Genomic DNA, 16,218 nt, shown 5'->3' with positions numbered 1-16,218 from the left:
AGTACAGACATAAGACAGAGCAAGTCTTAGTATGCTGCGCCAGCCCCTAACAGTCTTAGAACTCCAGCGATACAAAGGCCGTATACAGCCTCATTCCTTTCCCACATACACTCTCCCACTGAGAGGTGCAGCTCAAAATTGAGGACATTGTCCTTTGGAGCTGATATAAAACCACAGTCCTAATCATTATTAAAGATCCTATGACTTTTGCAAGAATAGGACTTTTAGCCCACATGTTTTGGCAAAAGTCCAACTGGGTAATTAAATTCTACATACAAAGTTTCCTTGCTGTTTCAACTAATTATAGTATTCAGAGGGCAGACATCAGCAAGTGGCACTGTTACCAGAAGTCTAAGTTCTTTTTCTTAGTGTGTGAGCAAATGTTCAGTCTTGGGAAGAGATGCTGAGTTGGAATTAATGTTGCCACATTCTATGTGGAGATAGGGGTCCTTGGAGAGGAAGCTGTGTGAGCAGCTGGACAGGTTGCTTTCTGCCTTAGCCTCTAATGAGTCAATTCTTGAGGCAGAGTTGCTGTCTGTGAACCAGGCATTGGTGTGAGCTGAGTTTGATGAAAGAAGGTTTTTTCCTGTGTGCTATTTGATCACCTCTGTTCCAAGATTGGTGGTGTAAATACATAAATGCACACAGACACACGTTTGTCAAATAGCCACTTAATTTTTTTCTCCTTTGTTTTAAGTGCCAACTATAGGGCTTAATGTGTTGCATTCTCAGTCTTTCTTAATCTATATTTCTGTATTTTGCCTTTAAAATTATGTAAACATGGGCTCAAACATGAGTTGTACAAAATATATCTTTGTGGCAGAGACAGTAATTCAAAGCTGACTAAAGACAGAAAAACATTAATAATATTTAAAACAAAACCCCACATTTTGGGTTCTGCTGCTAAGTCAAACTCTACGTCTTAAATACCCTAAAGGAAGTTCCAGAAGGAAAGTCACATGATTCAGTTATCTCCAGCCAAAAAGCTCATACTTGTCTCAGTCAGAAACTGAAGTAAGCTTTCATCCACTTTGTGGATGTCTCATTAAGATACTGTTCCCCCAGAGGGTCACAATGCAGTTTACATTAAATTCAAGATAAAAATGATACTGAAGCTTTGCTCCTGTATTTTCTTCACTGCCTGAAAATAAATGTATGACCTACAGCTAGTGCATTGGCTTACTGCCTTAGTGTTATTAACCCAGGTGCACCCAAGAGGTGGAGAATTTGTATTCTGTTTACTCATCGCAGAGTATTCAACTTATTTGCATGATAGATCTGGGGAGAGTTTTCTCTGGAAGTTGGGGAAAGGAAATCATTTAAATGTTTTAATGTTTGAGGCAAAGGTTCTAAGTGAAATAGGGATGAATATTTTCAGTTATAGACCAAGGGGAAAGGGAAGAGGGATAGGGAAAGTGACATTGCTAATGCAATTTCCAATAACTGGGCAGATGGATATCAGAAATAATCTACTGTTAGTGGTGTAGTATTCTTTGTTCTAGAGTTCTTTGCATTTGCAGAGCATTTTCAAGTGGAAAGTGCCCTCCACAGACCTCTGCTTCTCCACCTCCAAACTCTAAGGGCATGGTTGTCAATAAATTATGTTCTGCGAATCACTAGGAAGAAGTTTCACAGCCACTGGTTATCCATGGAATAAAGTTTGAGAAACAGTGGCTTGAAAAGATCATACCAAAGAAAAACATGCTGACAATAAATGAGGAAATTAATTTTAACCAGAAAGGTGAAAGCATGTATTATGTGTGTGAATAGTTATGTGTTTCTGAGATGTCAACTTACCTGAACAATGCAAATTTCAGTTCCTTAGGTCCCTGATTCAGGAGGGCAACTAAGCACAGCTCTAAGTCCATCCTTATTTTGGGAAAGTACTTAAGTGCATTCTTATCTTTCAGTATGTGCTTAAGCGTCTTCCTGAACCAGGATGTATGTTAGTTAATCCATTAATAATTCCCTATGAATTTGTGTGAAACATTTTGCTTCCTGTGGGGGAAATACAGTCATTGCATTGTATTGTGGTCTTGATGTTTCAAGATGAGGTAACTTAGTTTCTCCCATATAAGACCATTGTATCTAATATGGAACTTGGTTGCCTGCACAGTGAGAAAGTCTCTCTTGGTTTCATTACAAATATGTAACTGGTGGAAATCCAGTAAGAATAAATATGGAAGAATCCAGAAAAAAAGTGGATTCCGGAGACCTCAAGACAATCATGTTACAATCAATGCCTTTTACCAGGGACATGTTTACCAGGGACATATGCCTAAGTAAGAAGAATGGCTGGGGACAATTTCCTTCAGTATATTTTTAGAAGGCATTAAAATCAATTTCTGAGTATGCATTTAGACTATGCTGGACAACACAGATAGCTAGAAGATGATTTTTTCATTTCTTCATGTAAGTGAGATGAAATTAAAATGCAGGGATTTTTAGCAACGCGTTATAATTAGCTGCTAGGAAATAGCTCTTTACATTTAGCTTTAAAATGCCTAAATGAATGCTATTGTTTCAGACTATACCGTACATTTTTAACTCTCTTCTCAGTTATACAGATGCTCAGAATGTGGGCCCAGAAAATACATTTTAAAGTCTGTACAAGGTTATGTGTGTCTGCAAGAAGGGACCTGTACATCTGAAGTCATATGCTTTATCGACCTGATCCTAAGCCTATTTAACTTTTTTGATGTCCATCATCTGTTGTTAATGAGGCTTAGTTAATTGGGACATTTTTCTATCCCTATTAAGCAGACTAATTCAACGTGATACACACACCTTCACTTTGTCCTCTCTGCCTGACTCTGTGAGACAACTTTCCATAAGCATATATTTACTACTGCCAAATTCCTGTGTTCAATCCAATATAAAGCATCTAAACATCAAGGATTTAATGCTTCTATTCTCAATGTTAAATCAATGTTCTTTATGCATTTGTTCTTGAAACATAGGTTCATGTTGCACCATAACTCTTCCCAGGTACAATAAACTTGGTTTATTTTCATTCTGACATAAACTGTGCTATTTAAGGTAAAAGAAAAACCTTGTGGAATTAATACAAGGCTACAGTTCAATTGTTTGCTTTCCTAAGTCACAGCTTCACCTCCTTTATCCCCCACCTCTCCAACCACTGAGTTACCAAGAGAGAACTACCTGCAGAGTAAATTATGAATAGCATTGTACTGCTAGGACCCTGAAATATTAATGACTTCTCACTGTAGTATCAGCAGAGCAAGATCAACTATGAGACAGATTTACTCAGTCTATGACTGACCTCTTGCTTGACTGTTCAATCCTCCAGTCACTCTGTATTTGAACATGGGTGGAAAGATATATGCTGCTGTATTACTGCATTTGACCAGGAATTAAAGTAGGTCTTGTGGAAATATGCAAGAGCCCATGTTGTCAAACATTGTATTTCCTCCAGAGACTATAAGAAGCTTATTAGGTGAAGTAATAGCAGGGAATAATTGCATTCAACCATCCTCCTCACACTGCAACTTGACAATAAAACCATCATGAAATCCATGAAGAACTTTACAGTAGTTGCCTTTAAAACTTTTCTCTTGCCTTGCATATCTTAATAACATTACAGCATCCCCTGTGCATGCCAGTCAATATAGAGCATCAATGCCATGGAGCAGGTCTGGTCAGTCAAAATTAAGCAAAACACATTGAATTTTGAATATTTAACACTTGCAACAAAATCTTTGAGATGCTAAGAGATAAAAAGAAAACCCTATCAATGTATCTAATGAATAAATTCGAGGCTGCAGCAACCTGCCCATTGTGCAGATGCAAAAAGAGGCTAAATCCCTTGAATAAATTATGAGTGGAATATTAATTTGATTTTATGCTCTGTACCTCTTAGTACTGGCTAGAACTTGAGGTGGAAGGGTCGATACACTGCCAGAGAAGGTATTATCTTGAGATTCCCAGTCCAGTGTTCCAGCTCTAAAAGACCTGTGGAAAAATCCAGACTCTTTAGAATCACAGAATCGTAGAACTGGAAGGGACTTCAAGAGGTCATCTAGTCCAGTCCTCTGCACTTATGGTAGGGCTAAGTATTGTCTATTATTATCTTAGGTACTTATGTGAACTAAGCCAAACTTGTTGAGGTTTTCACTCGTGGTTTTCTGTAAAGTTCCCATCCTTTAATTGGACCTCCTTCCTCACACTGATGGGGACTTCGGATATTATATTATCAATGCAAGAGGAAAAACGGAAGCATATCTTGAATTCACTAGTTTATTATTTTGTCCCTGTGTTCTAATTCAGCAGGACAGGAAAAAAATCCATTATTTTACAGGAAGGGATAGTCATAGAATATTGCAGTCAATAAAGGAATAATAATCCTTGATTAGGGTTATTAGAAAAATTAGGATGGGGTTGGAATTCTTTGTCTGAAAGATACAGCACTCATAAAGGCCATCAGTTCTACAGTCAGCAATTGCCCTTGTTGCTGAGTAGAGTTAGAAATGACTCCTAACCAAAGGTCACCAGTTCAGGTGTGTTGGCATCTGAAAAGTGTCTCTTGGCTTACCATGCCTGTATCGAATGAGTAGATGGTCTCAGTCCATTTCCTGTTGGATCAGTCCATTTCCTGTTGGATAAGTGTCCACATCACAATAACCGTCACTAAATCTTGACTGGCTGATACTCTTGTTGGGAATATCAGCAGAGAGGCCAAGCATTGAGCTAACCTCTGGAGGTGGTGGGGCTAGATCCTCAGCTGTTGTAAATCAGCATTGCTCCAATTTAGTCAATGGAGCTAGGTCAGTTTAGTCCAGCTGAATATGTAGCCCCATATCTCTGGAGTGAGCTTGAGTCATATTGGTGGGGTAGCGCTGGAGAAGTTGACTCTGTAACTGCCTGTTTCAGGCTTTGTTGGCACTGCTAGAAAGGCAGTGGTGATGCTGGGGTTTATAATGAGATAACTAATGCACACTAGGATTTATGTGGAAAATGGTTGGAGACAAGCTGCCTGCAGTTTTTACTGCCAGGTACCTAGGCTGAGTCAACAGTAGGCCCACACCTGTTATTGACTGTACCTAGAACTACAGTGCTGAGGCTCTGCTAGGAATTTACAGTGGGATAGCTAACTCGCGCTAGTTATCCTGCTGTAAAAAAAGGACCTCTCCTTAGCATTGAAGGCAGAAGCTTTAGTTCTTCTGTGGAGAGAAGACTTCATGGCTGTCAATCTGACCCCCTTAACCTGCACTGAATTCTCTGGGCTCCGAGGACTTTACCTCCATTGGTCTACCACATGTTAAAGTGAAATTGCTTTGTCTTGACTAGAGTTTTCGGAGGTGCCCGTTAGATCAAGCTAGATAACGTGATAGAACACTACCCTCTAAACCCTAGCCTAGCAATGCCCAAAACAAAGACCTAATGGGGGAGTGTAAAACCACATATTCTGAAGGGTGTGGCATGGAGTCATGCACCTAAGGGACTAAAGATGTAGAATCATATTGTTAGCAGTCTTGTTTGACAGCGGGCTTTATGGGGAAGGATGAGGAGAGAAGAGGGAATAGATAATCTCACCCAGAGCAGGGGGCTGGACTAGATGACTTCTCAAGGTCCATTCCAGTCCTACGTACATTTGTATGGTTCCATGATTCTATATGCAGAACTTCTTCACTTGTTTTTCCTCTCTTTTTCTCCCCCTCCCTTCTTTTTCTCGGCATCTCTAACATCCCCATCCCCACCCTCCATGACCGCAGGCTAGCAAAGCATTTAAACACATGCTTAACTTCATGCACATGAGTAATTCACTTGAAGTCATGGGGGACATTTGTGTAGTGAAAGATAAGCATGTGTGTATGTGCTCTGGGACTTGATTGCGGGTGGCAAAGTATGCACAGATCCAATCATTAAAAGTAATTTTTATTGATGCTAGTGAGCTGTGACTAACCATCTTTTGTTCTATTTCTTGTCCTTTTCGTTTGCTGTTTGACTAGTGATTCTCTGCCACTTTCTTCCCTCCCACCCTGCACCATTGGCTCGAGAGAATGAAATCCAATCTCTTCTGAAATTCTGCAAAGAGCGGTGATGTTTTTTCCTTTTGATGCTGGAATTAGTAGCCAAATTTCTGCATGGACATTAGGTCCATCTGTAGCTGAAAAGTAAGAGATAAACTCACAGTAGTAGCCATCCTACTGGTTCAATGGAAAGAACACATTCTGTATTAAATACTTTAAAGATTCATGAAGCAGCTTTAATTCCATTTGCATTTCTTTCTGGAGGGTAAAACTGTCAGAAAGCTCTAAGTATATTGCCTAATCCATTTTGAAACTCAGCGTATTAAGGTCTGCAAGCAAAACTCATTTGTATGCTAGCAGATATACAGAAAGGAGGGGAAAGAGACTAGGAAGGATTTTCTTCCTCTGGTAATCACCTGAACTACCAGCACTGCATTGGTGTCAGCCACTCAGAAAATGGGATAGCTCAAAACAATTTGGAAGACAGAAAGTAAAAGGCACCATTAAAGTAGTGACATCTCACTTTTCTGTTGGATCAAATGCAATTGGAGCAAAAAGGAGCAGGGAAAGAAGGTCCAGATAAAGGAAGCTTTCCTTCCTCTTGTTTGCTTAGGAGTACACAGGGTGTAAATGAAGCTGCTGATGTGCCATCAATGGCCATTTGCTTTCTTATTGGCCTGGTTTTTAATATATACTAATTTTTTGTTAAAGTATCTGTTACTTCCAAGGGGTTGGTCTGTTAAGCAAATAGCCTGCATGTGTCTCTGCAGCCGAATAGGCAAGGCTCATGGAGAGACTCTAAGGATTGGAAGAAAGTTAGTATGTTGGGGAAATGGCATGATGCAAGGGGGACACTGCATGCAAATCATCTCTGGAGTGGAGAAAATATGATGTTGAGCTCCCTGTAACGTAAAGAGAAAAAGTAAAGGGAAAATCCCCCTGTGGGTTCCTAACCAGGGTTTTGGAATAACCAACACAGAATATCCCCCCAAACAGTCACCCTTAGTTTTACAAAAGCATGCTGTGTCTGGATTTGGGGAGATTCGGTCTATGACAGATGCAAAGAGAAGTATTTCACATATCGGCTCTGAGCCATCTCTAGGCACTTCACAGCAGTGTTTAGCCACTGTAACAACAAATATTTCCACTGTGTTTGGAATTGCTGGTCTCAAGTTGCATTAAAGCCATGCTCCATGCTAATCTACCTTTGAGGAAGAGTGTTGCCTATGGTAAAGTACATGATTCTATTCCATGCGGAAAGATGGGAGTCCAGATAATTGGCTCAGGATTTTGGCTTGTGGCACTAATTTAGGATCAGCCCTTGTTAAATGTCAATGAAGCTGATTGATTTTTAAGAGAATCAGTAACCACCACTTAGTACCTCCTCTACAAGTTCTGTAACCGTTACAGAAAAAGATTAAACTTTTAAAATCTTTACCCAGTATCTTCTCAGCTTCTTCCTCCATTCTTAAGACCTTGATCCAGTAAATAAAAAATAAATAAAATTTCATGACAAAACTTAGATCCTGGAATTTAGTGTGGATTTGTCTGAGTCTACTCAGCTAGAGCCATTGTAAAGTGAGAAGTTTTTCTAGTATGTTAGATCAGTCTTTTCACTTAGAGGCAAAACACTGCTTTCCAGAAATGTTCTGCTAATAGACATGTAAAAGAATTCATTGAAGGAAAGTTACTATTTGAACTAACAGCAATGAATCAGTTCAACAGAAACACCAATTTTATCTTAACCGAGTGCTTTTTTTATAGTATCCCACTGCACTCCACAAAATAAGCACTGAGACTAGAAAACATCCTTGTAAAAGTGAGCAAGTGCAATTGCTGTTGGATAATAATGAATCAGTTTAAGCACCCAAACCAGTGAAAAACAGAGAGGTTTTGTTTTAGGGTGTGTTTTTTTTTTAATGTGGAATTAAAAATGGCAGTAGACTCTGACAAGTGTCTTAGCTGGCACTGAACCTGACAGCTAAGGTGTGAAAACAGGCTTGGCTCTCATGGTGTTTCAAGCCCATTAATAAACCATCTGTTGAAAAACTCAGCAAATGATCAGGAACAGAAGGTGAAGGAAGATTATTTGAAAATCCCAGGCTTAGGTCATCTAAACCTTGCACTAGATTTTACCTGTCTATCATTCGCCATGAACCAGTGTCATATGTAGGACTGTAAAATAAATATAGAAATCAGTTTTAGACCAAAGTTGTGGCTAGGGTGCACTATGAATAACAAGGCTCAGCACTTCCGTCTGGAATTCCCCTCCATGTGAGTGGCAGGCGTGTAAAGGTGTTATGTCTTCACTGGAGTCTCTCTTTCCTAGGGCTCGCTGTAGATTTTACAGCACCTCTCTAATTTATCCATAATCTGCTCCAAACCCTCTTCATCTCACTCCTTCCATAGAAAGCCATCACAGGCCTGCACTGGAGCCCATCACAGTTTTACGTACTCTTCACATCCTTTCTGTACCTTTCCACATCACCTTTCTGTAGGTCAAGGTGATGAGGAAAATCTCAAACTGATGGTTAAGCTGCCACCTCTTTTTTGTGAGCTCCCCTTCCTAACTCAGTGGGCTTGGGAGAAGCTCCATGTTAGAGCCAGTATAACTTCTGACACTGTGTAATGTTTAGTAAACATTTGGGCCTGACACAGAGGAAAGAAATATCTCTTTTTATGTACTTTCTGAGCAGTCTATCTACTGTGTTTTTATGGCCCCGATTTCTGTGGTTTCCGAGCACCTCCCAAGAGCTATTATTCCCGTTTTACCAAACTGAGGCACAGAGAAGCTAAGTGACTTTGCACAGGTAACCTTCGGTGGAACAAAGAATTAATCCCAGGTCTCCCACACACTCGGTTAGTGCCCTAACCACTGCACCGTCTTTCCGCTCCAAGCCACTCAGCTCGTCCTACTCTACGTAAGGTTTAGGAAAAATGTAGGTTACATTGGACCTGCTTAGAGATTTAATGCAGGTATTAGCATATAATCACTCTCAAATTAGCACTACCTCATCTCATTGGCATAGTTACTCCTCCATCAGTATCATTTGAGCTAATTCTGATCTCACAGGCACGTGACACCTGTATAACCCAATTGATTTTGGAGTTCCTCTTGATTTGGGAGCAGTGTAAACGAGATCAGAATCAGATCCACGATACCTATATTTATAGGTGCTGCTAGTCCTTAGCATGCTTTCACTGAATACCCTGTGAAATCCTCCAAGGTGCCTGCAGGATCCCATGCCCCATAGTGGGAAATTCAGCATGTTCCACATTTTTCAGATGGTGGCCCTGTGTGCTAGCCTGATGGACCTCTGCTAGATGCTGATAGAAGTGAAGGGAGAACTGGGCCAACAGAGAAGTTTGAAAGAGAGGCTTTAACTATTAGTGCTTTCACAGCTCTTGCAAAACTCGGCTCTTATCCAAGTTAACTTTAGACAACACCAGAATTCTTCCCACAGAAAAGCAATGCACAGTGATCCTCTTTATAGCACAGATCACCGGCAAGTGGGCTATAAGTAGCTGTGATAATACTGTAATCAACAACAAGGCCACACAGTCTCACAGAAAATCGAGTTGGGATGAGTAGAAACTATGAATGATTGCTCACTTTTTAAATTCATAGCAGAGGTTACTTGGCAGTCAAACCATTGTCACCTCCCACCCCAAAACTAACTGCTAAGGGTGGGCAAAGAAATCATCATTATGCCAGAGTGATGAGCAAAGAGGTCAAAAAGTTTGACAAGAGCAGGAAACGTCATTTCCTGTGGTATCGCCAGCAGTATTTTAGAGCAGAGGATTGCTAGGATAATTGTGAGTGAATTTTGGCTATGAGGACATGTAGGTAATTTTTTAAGTTAGTGTCTGTTAATGGGAGAGATTTTACTTAAACTGAGGCAGGATGATACAGCAGAAGGGGCGCTGACTGAGGTTTAGGAATCCCATGGATGCTATTCCTGGCTGTGCCACTCACCTGCTATGTGAAGCAGCCACACCTAAGAATAATGCTTAAAGAGGGAGGGCAGAACAGATTCAGGCAGGGAGGAGAGACTTCATTAGTGCTATGGTGCTCACTTATTTAAAAAAAGAAAAACCCAACACTCTTATCGCTGTTGATCCAAGTTCTAATACCTCTCCATTCAGATAAAGAGACCTTACAAGGCCGTTTGCAATGCTGCCACCTGATTAATCTCTATGTCAAACCCACCCATTTGCTTTGGATGGGTATATGGATTAGCATTTGGGCCTAAGGTTTCCAAAGGATTGGATTTTGTTGTATTTCTCACACCACATTCGATGCTGTCTCCCACTTTTGTCACTTCTCTGACTGACATCATCTCTGATACTGGTGCACAAAAAGAGAGTGCACAATGCTTCCAATAGTGTGCATTCGGTAACTCATGCAGCAGGCCAGCTGAGCTAGCACTTATTTTCAAGTAGCGGTGGGAGAGGTTTTGCAGCCTTTGCAAAAATTCACACATTTTTCCGATCCCACCAAAGTACTTTATTTCTGTAATTTCCACAGAAACCATGGGTAACAACCATTGAATGCTCTGTGCTGGTGTAGACAGTTCATCCACAACTCAGGTCTCAGTAGTCTGTAAAAATGAGCATAGCCTTTATACATCACATCAGAGGAAATGAGAGAATTGTCTGTGGAGAGCAGGCATAAGCCAGTATTTATTCCAGACTTTCTCTTTGCTTTATCCAAAACTTCATGTTTTGATAAACTGATTTTTAAATATGGTCTCACAAATTGTGAATATAGATTTTGCAAATACATCCATTTATCCATTTGTTTACAAGCAAGGCAGAAATAACAAAATTTGTGGGTGAAAATTTTTGTTTGCATGGGAACATCTGGAGTATATTGCATGTGTATACATGGGCTTTACATGACAAATAGTCTGTATAGTTTTGAGATCTGTTTTTAGGCCAGTTGAGAATATGGAGCTTGATCCTATTTCAGCTGGAGCAGAAGCGAGCCATAGTGTTTAATGTCTTGTTTTCACGTATTTCCGGAGTCTTGAGTAAAACATATAAAGGTTCTACAGCATTTCATTTTGTATGAAACAATTTTAACCTTGCTGCAACTAAAATCCCCTACAAATTCTGCCTAATTGCAGGTGTATGCAAATATATGGTTCTGTCATTAAGGTGATTAAATGTTAGCAGCACTTAACTAGGTGATTTTTCTTCAGGGCTAAAGTGGTCTTCATTTGTACCCAAATAGTGTGTACCTTGGGAATGCCATTCATTACAATAGATCAGAATGAACAAATACTCTGTGTCCAACTGCTGGGGAGGAGGGAGATGAAATCCAATCTTCTGCATGTTTAATATCTGTCTCTTACTGGGTTCTAGTTCTCGCCTTGTTCTCTCCAGGTGCAAACAGATGACCTATTCCGATGACCTGCCCCAGATCTCAGTGGTCTTTATTTTTGTAAACGAGGCTCTGTCTGTCATCCTGCGCTCAGTGCACAGTGTTGTGAACCATACCCCATCCCATTTGCTCAAGGAGATCATTCTGGTGGATGACAACAGTGATAACGGTGAATGTCATTAACACCTGCTTTTTTCTCTTGTGTTTTTATCCTATGTTTCGTAATGAGATTAAATTGTACATTAAAATAATTTAGTTACTTCTAATTTAAATACACTGTTCTGAGGTTTGCATGGGACAACACTGAATCCGAACACGTGTGAAATAGCTGGGATGGAGAAAGTCAGAAACGTAACTACAGACTTGTAAATAATGGCTCAGATCCTCAGAAGATGTAAATCCCTGAGCTTCTACCAGTTTGTGTCAGTTTGTGGATCTGGCCCAGCAACCCCAGCTCTGCAAAATTCTGTCATGTTGGCAAGTAGTTACTCAGGTGCAAAGTCTCACTGACTTCATTGAGACAACTCACATGAGTCACAACTTCCTAACATGAATGAAGGTTGTACAGTAGAACCTAATATATTTTCGTCTCTTGCATAAAATTCACGATAGAAAATAAACCTTCACCAAAAGCTTCAGACAGTTAATTTCATCCCCCAAACTTCCAGGTTCAGAACAATGTGTTGATTATTAGCCCAGAAGCTTGAATAAAGCAATTATACTTACAAAGGAAATCTGAATTACTGACTCTCTTCAGGGTTGCATTCTGTTTTCATTTACAGCAGGATAAATTAGACGCAATTCACGTGAAGTGAATGGAGTTATTTCCAGTTTACCCTGGAGTAACTGAGATCCTAATCGTCTTCAGGAACTTCTATTTTTTTAGTGCTCAATAGACGGAAATTAGAGTGCAAGAATCACTCTGCCAGAATAGACACAAAGCCAGTCTAATGGTAAAGTAATATAATTAACGAATGCAAAAATAGCACGTATGTTAACTAATATAATTTCTTAGACAAAACTCAAAATGTAGGTCAGCATGACATTTTGGGTGTTAAGAGTCGGTATGACTTAATTAGGTTAGTAGCTCCCTTAATAGATTTAAATAAATTTAAATCCATAAATGGTGCTTTTTGTTGTTATGTTTCAGGTCATTTTTACCTATTTCAAGCTCTAGGATGCAGTATTACATCTTCAAATAGCTCCACTTAGAATAAGATATCAAGTCTAGCATTTTTTGAAAGCCCAGTAATTTGAAACCTCCTGTATTTGGATACTTCTCTTTCTCAGGAACCTCGAAAGAGAGAAACCAAAAAAAGAATCCCACACCAATAAATCTGTATAGACCTGGAAACACTTGGTAAAATTCTGCTCTCCATTACACCAATGCAAGTACAGAATCATTTAGTTAAATTTAGTGGAGTGACTCAAGATTTACACCAGTGTAATTGAGAGCAGAATCTGACTGAGTGTCTCTGAGGCAGTTTTTGTGGCTATTCCCCACTGCTGAAGATTAACCAGATCCTTTGATTTGGCTGGTAATTGTTCCCTTTAAGCCATGAGAACGAAGGACTTTAATGTCATGTAAAGTTTATCTAGCATTAAAAAAAGAAAAGAAACTATTGTAAATAAAATCTAGTGTAGTACTAATAGACCAGGCTAAAATGTTTAAAGTACAAAGATCTTTATTCACAGTTTGTCTGTTTAGGAACGTATTGAAGCGAAGGTGAATAGCATGGCTGGTGAGTTCTGAATCACATGTAGTTGGATGAGTGGAAAGTGACACAGATGGGAAGGGATCTGTTTAGATATATACTGTATCAGCTTCAGTTTTAAGGGGATGGTATGGAGGGGCAAGGCTTCTGAATTACATTTAAGTGCAAACCCTTAAACTCAGTGGGGCCTGCTTCTGATCTTTCTTATGTTCCAGTCTAAAGCACATTGAAGTCAATGGAAAGATCCTTGTTGACTGGTGTAAATCCGGAGTAACTCCACTGATGTCAGTGGAGTCACACTGGTGGGAGATCAGAATCAGGCTCAAGAGACTGACTGTAGCATGTCAGAAGTTGTTAGGGGACTTGTACAATAATCGTTATTTTGAAACTAATTTAAACCTGATGTTCTCTAAACATTGGACAAAATCCTGAGCAGTGCTGAATCATCTGCAAATTCCCAAATGGCCCAGTACTGAGGGTCTTATTTAGGCAAATTGCCTATAAAAGTCGGTGTATAAAATCCAAGGGCCAAGCTGCACTGATGTAAATCCAAAGTAACACCACTGCTATGCATGGGATCACTTTGGGTTTACACCACTGTAATTCAGAGCAGAATTTGGGTCAAGCCCAGACCTTAGAACTGGGCCCATTTACATCTGTGGAAGCTTCAGGTGCCTAGCACCTCTCGGAATGTGGCCAATTGTTTGGGAAAGTCTCAATTTCAGAATTATTTCTGTTTCCATAATCTTAAAAATGTTTGTTCCAGGTTAAATCATATTTAAATAAAATATAATGCAGCTATATTTTCCTAGTTGAAATCTCTTTTGAGAGCATGTATGTGTGTCTCTTTTACAGTTGAGCTGAAGTTTAATCTGGACCAATATGTCAATAAGAGATACCCAGGCCTGGTGAAGATAGTCCGCAATAACAAACGGGAAGGACTGATTCGAGCCAGAATCCAAGGCTGGAAAGCAGCAACCTCTCCGATTGTTGGTTTCTTCGACGCTCATGTTGAGTTCAACACTGGCTGGTAAGACTTTTTGATGGCAACATGCACGTCTTTACATGCTGGATTTCCCACAGGGAGAGCATGCCGCAGTGCAAACAGCAGCGTTATTACGCTCTACGCTTCGTCCCAAAGCCTGTAAATGAGATTTTCTCAGTGACGGGAGCCAAAGAATTCCTGGGATGAGCTCGCTGTAGGCTTGTGAGCATTAGCAATTTAATTTGAATAATGTTCTTGGTTGTTGCAATGTTACAGAGTGTGACGTCTCCTGCAATGGCTGCCAGATCTATTAAGGACTGTCATTTTCGCTCCTATTCAGTTCAATGTAGAGGGAAGCAATTTGCATTGAAATCAGTTGGAGAACCCTGAAATGAGCAAATGGTGAAAAACCATTAAGCGAGTTCTATGCTCAAGGACAGACCTACGTTTTAAAAATGCGTCGTTGTCGAGTACTTTCATTTAATTTTGTTTTGTTTGCTCTCCATTGTTTGTAATTTATTTTTAGAAGCTTGATTATAAACATGATTCTTCTCTATATTTTCTTGCATTTTACATTTTGGGGAAAAAATTAATCGTTTCCCGTGTTTCTAATGTGTCTTGAAATTAGTATGCCTTTTTTTGTTAACATTTTGCTTTCCAAACCAGCGACGCTGATGACGTTAGCACAGCTCTGAGTTTAGTGGGCTAGATCATCAGCTGGTATAAATCTTTGAAGCTCCGTTCACTGCTGTGTGAGCAAGCCAGTTTACACCAGTGTCTGTTGTGGTATTACTCCTGAAGAACCAGCAGAGAGAGCACAAGAGCAGAAAACATTATTTTGGCATAGGTTGCACTGGGCCTTACAGTCTATTTTTTAAAAGAACAGGATTTGGCAACAGAGGAATAAGCTTATTAAAAATGTTTTTGATAAGTTAATGAATTTACCACTAGGTAGCACGGCTGGCAGTAGGTTTTGAATGCACTAATATGTATACTCAGCTGTAAAAAACAGCTAGGAGATACAGAATGAATGTCTTTCCAAAAAGAAGAAATTAATTGTTGATTAGGAAACACTGCTGTGTGGTTCAGCGTTTGTGTTTTGGAGTTCTGGGAGGAGGTTTTAAAAAAAAAAGGAGCTTGAGGTACTGCCAAAGAGTTTTCTTTTGGGGAGGCCCGACTGCAGAAGATGTAAGGGATTTTCGAGGGGTTATTTTTGTTGATATGTTTGTGTCTGACAAGTCTTTCTAAAATAAAAGCTGCGATAAAAGAAGTTGTGTTGTACTGCAGCTGATTGGACTTTGCGTAGACTATTTCACATTAGGCACTACAATAACACTAGGGGCTATTCCTGTGCCAATGGCAACAATGTTAGTGTAGCTCATGCTTTGTTTCTTAACTAGCAGACACAGTGTCACTTAAGTGATCTTGGTTGTCAGTGAGAGGCCATGTTGGTTACCAGATAAGACACTGGCCTGGGACACAGGAGGCTTGGGTTATGTTCCTGGCACTCAGTTTATCTGAACCCTTCTAGACAGTGAGGAAAATGATGTTGACCTCCTTTGTAAGGTACTTTGAGATCTACTGATGTAAATGGCTGTATAAAAGCTACGTGTTGTGACTACACAGTAAGAGGGGTTTGTTGTTGTTTTCGTCTCTTAAAAGTTGTGGGTTTTTTGTAGTAATGTCATGGAGGATCAAGGTTAGCATGGACAGAACCTAACACAGTAAATGAGGCTGTGTGCGTGCTATCTAAATGGAATGGCACACCCATTCTGGTATGTGCTCTTCTCAACACACGCGCTTAATTCCCATTATTACCACTGAGTTTTTTGAAGCTGCAACTGCTTTGAGGGCATTGTCCCCTTTTGTGAGAACTCTGCTCGTGCAGCAGCTGCAGAGTTGAAAGCGATGGCAGTAGCAAACACACATCAAGAGGATAATGTATCCCTTTGCTTCAGAAGCACAAGTGGAGGGTTACCACAATGCTACTTTATCTTATTCCTACTCCCACTCCCCTTGAAACCTTGGGCTTGTCTGCAACCATCTCCACCACTCGATTGCCACTCTTCTTGATTCCTCCAAGTTTTACAGGCCCCACCGTTAAGGCTTCATGTAGTAGCCACTCCCCTTGCTTTTCCCGTT

The 16,218-nt window shown here is 40.1% G+C and overlaps 1 protein-coding gene across 3 annotated transcripts in view; it reads left to right on the top strand.

The window, feature by feature from the left end:
- Positions 1 to 16,218, top strand: part of GALNT9 (polypeptide N-acetylgalactosaminyltransferase 9) — a 283,879-nt gene that overhangs the window by 141,416 nt on the left and 126,245 nt on the right. For all 3 annotated transcript variants that reach the window (XM_067539375.1, XM_067539374.1, XM_067539376.1), the window contains exons 3-4: positions 11,379 to 11,545; positions 13,947 to 14,121. In XM_067539375.1, the coding sequence (XP_067395476.1) occupies positions 11,379 to 11,545; positions 13,947 to 14,121 (342 nt within the window). The remainder of the gene's footprint in view (positions 1 to 11,378; positions 11,546 to 13,946; positions 14,122 to 16,218) is intronic.

Source organism: Emydura macquarii, unplaced genomic scaffold (assembly GCF_026122565.2).
Source record: "Emydura macquarii macquarii isolate MOO-44397 ecotype Brisbane River unplaced genomic scaffold, CSIRO-AGI_Emac_v2 contig_554, whole genome shotgun sequence".
Taxonomy (NCBI): Eukaryota; Metazoa; Chordata; order Testudines; family Chelidae; genus Emydura; species Emydura macquarii.
This window is presented reverse-complemented; position numbering and strand designations above follow the sequence as displayed.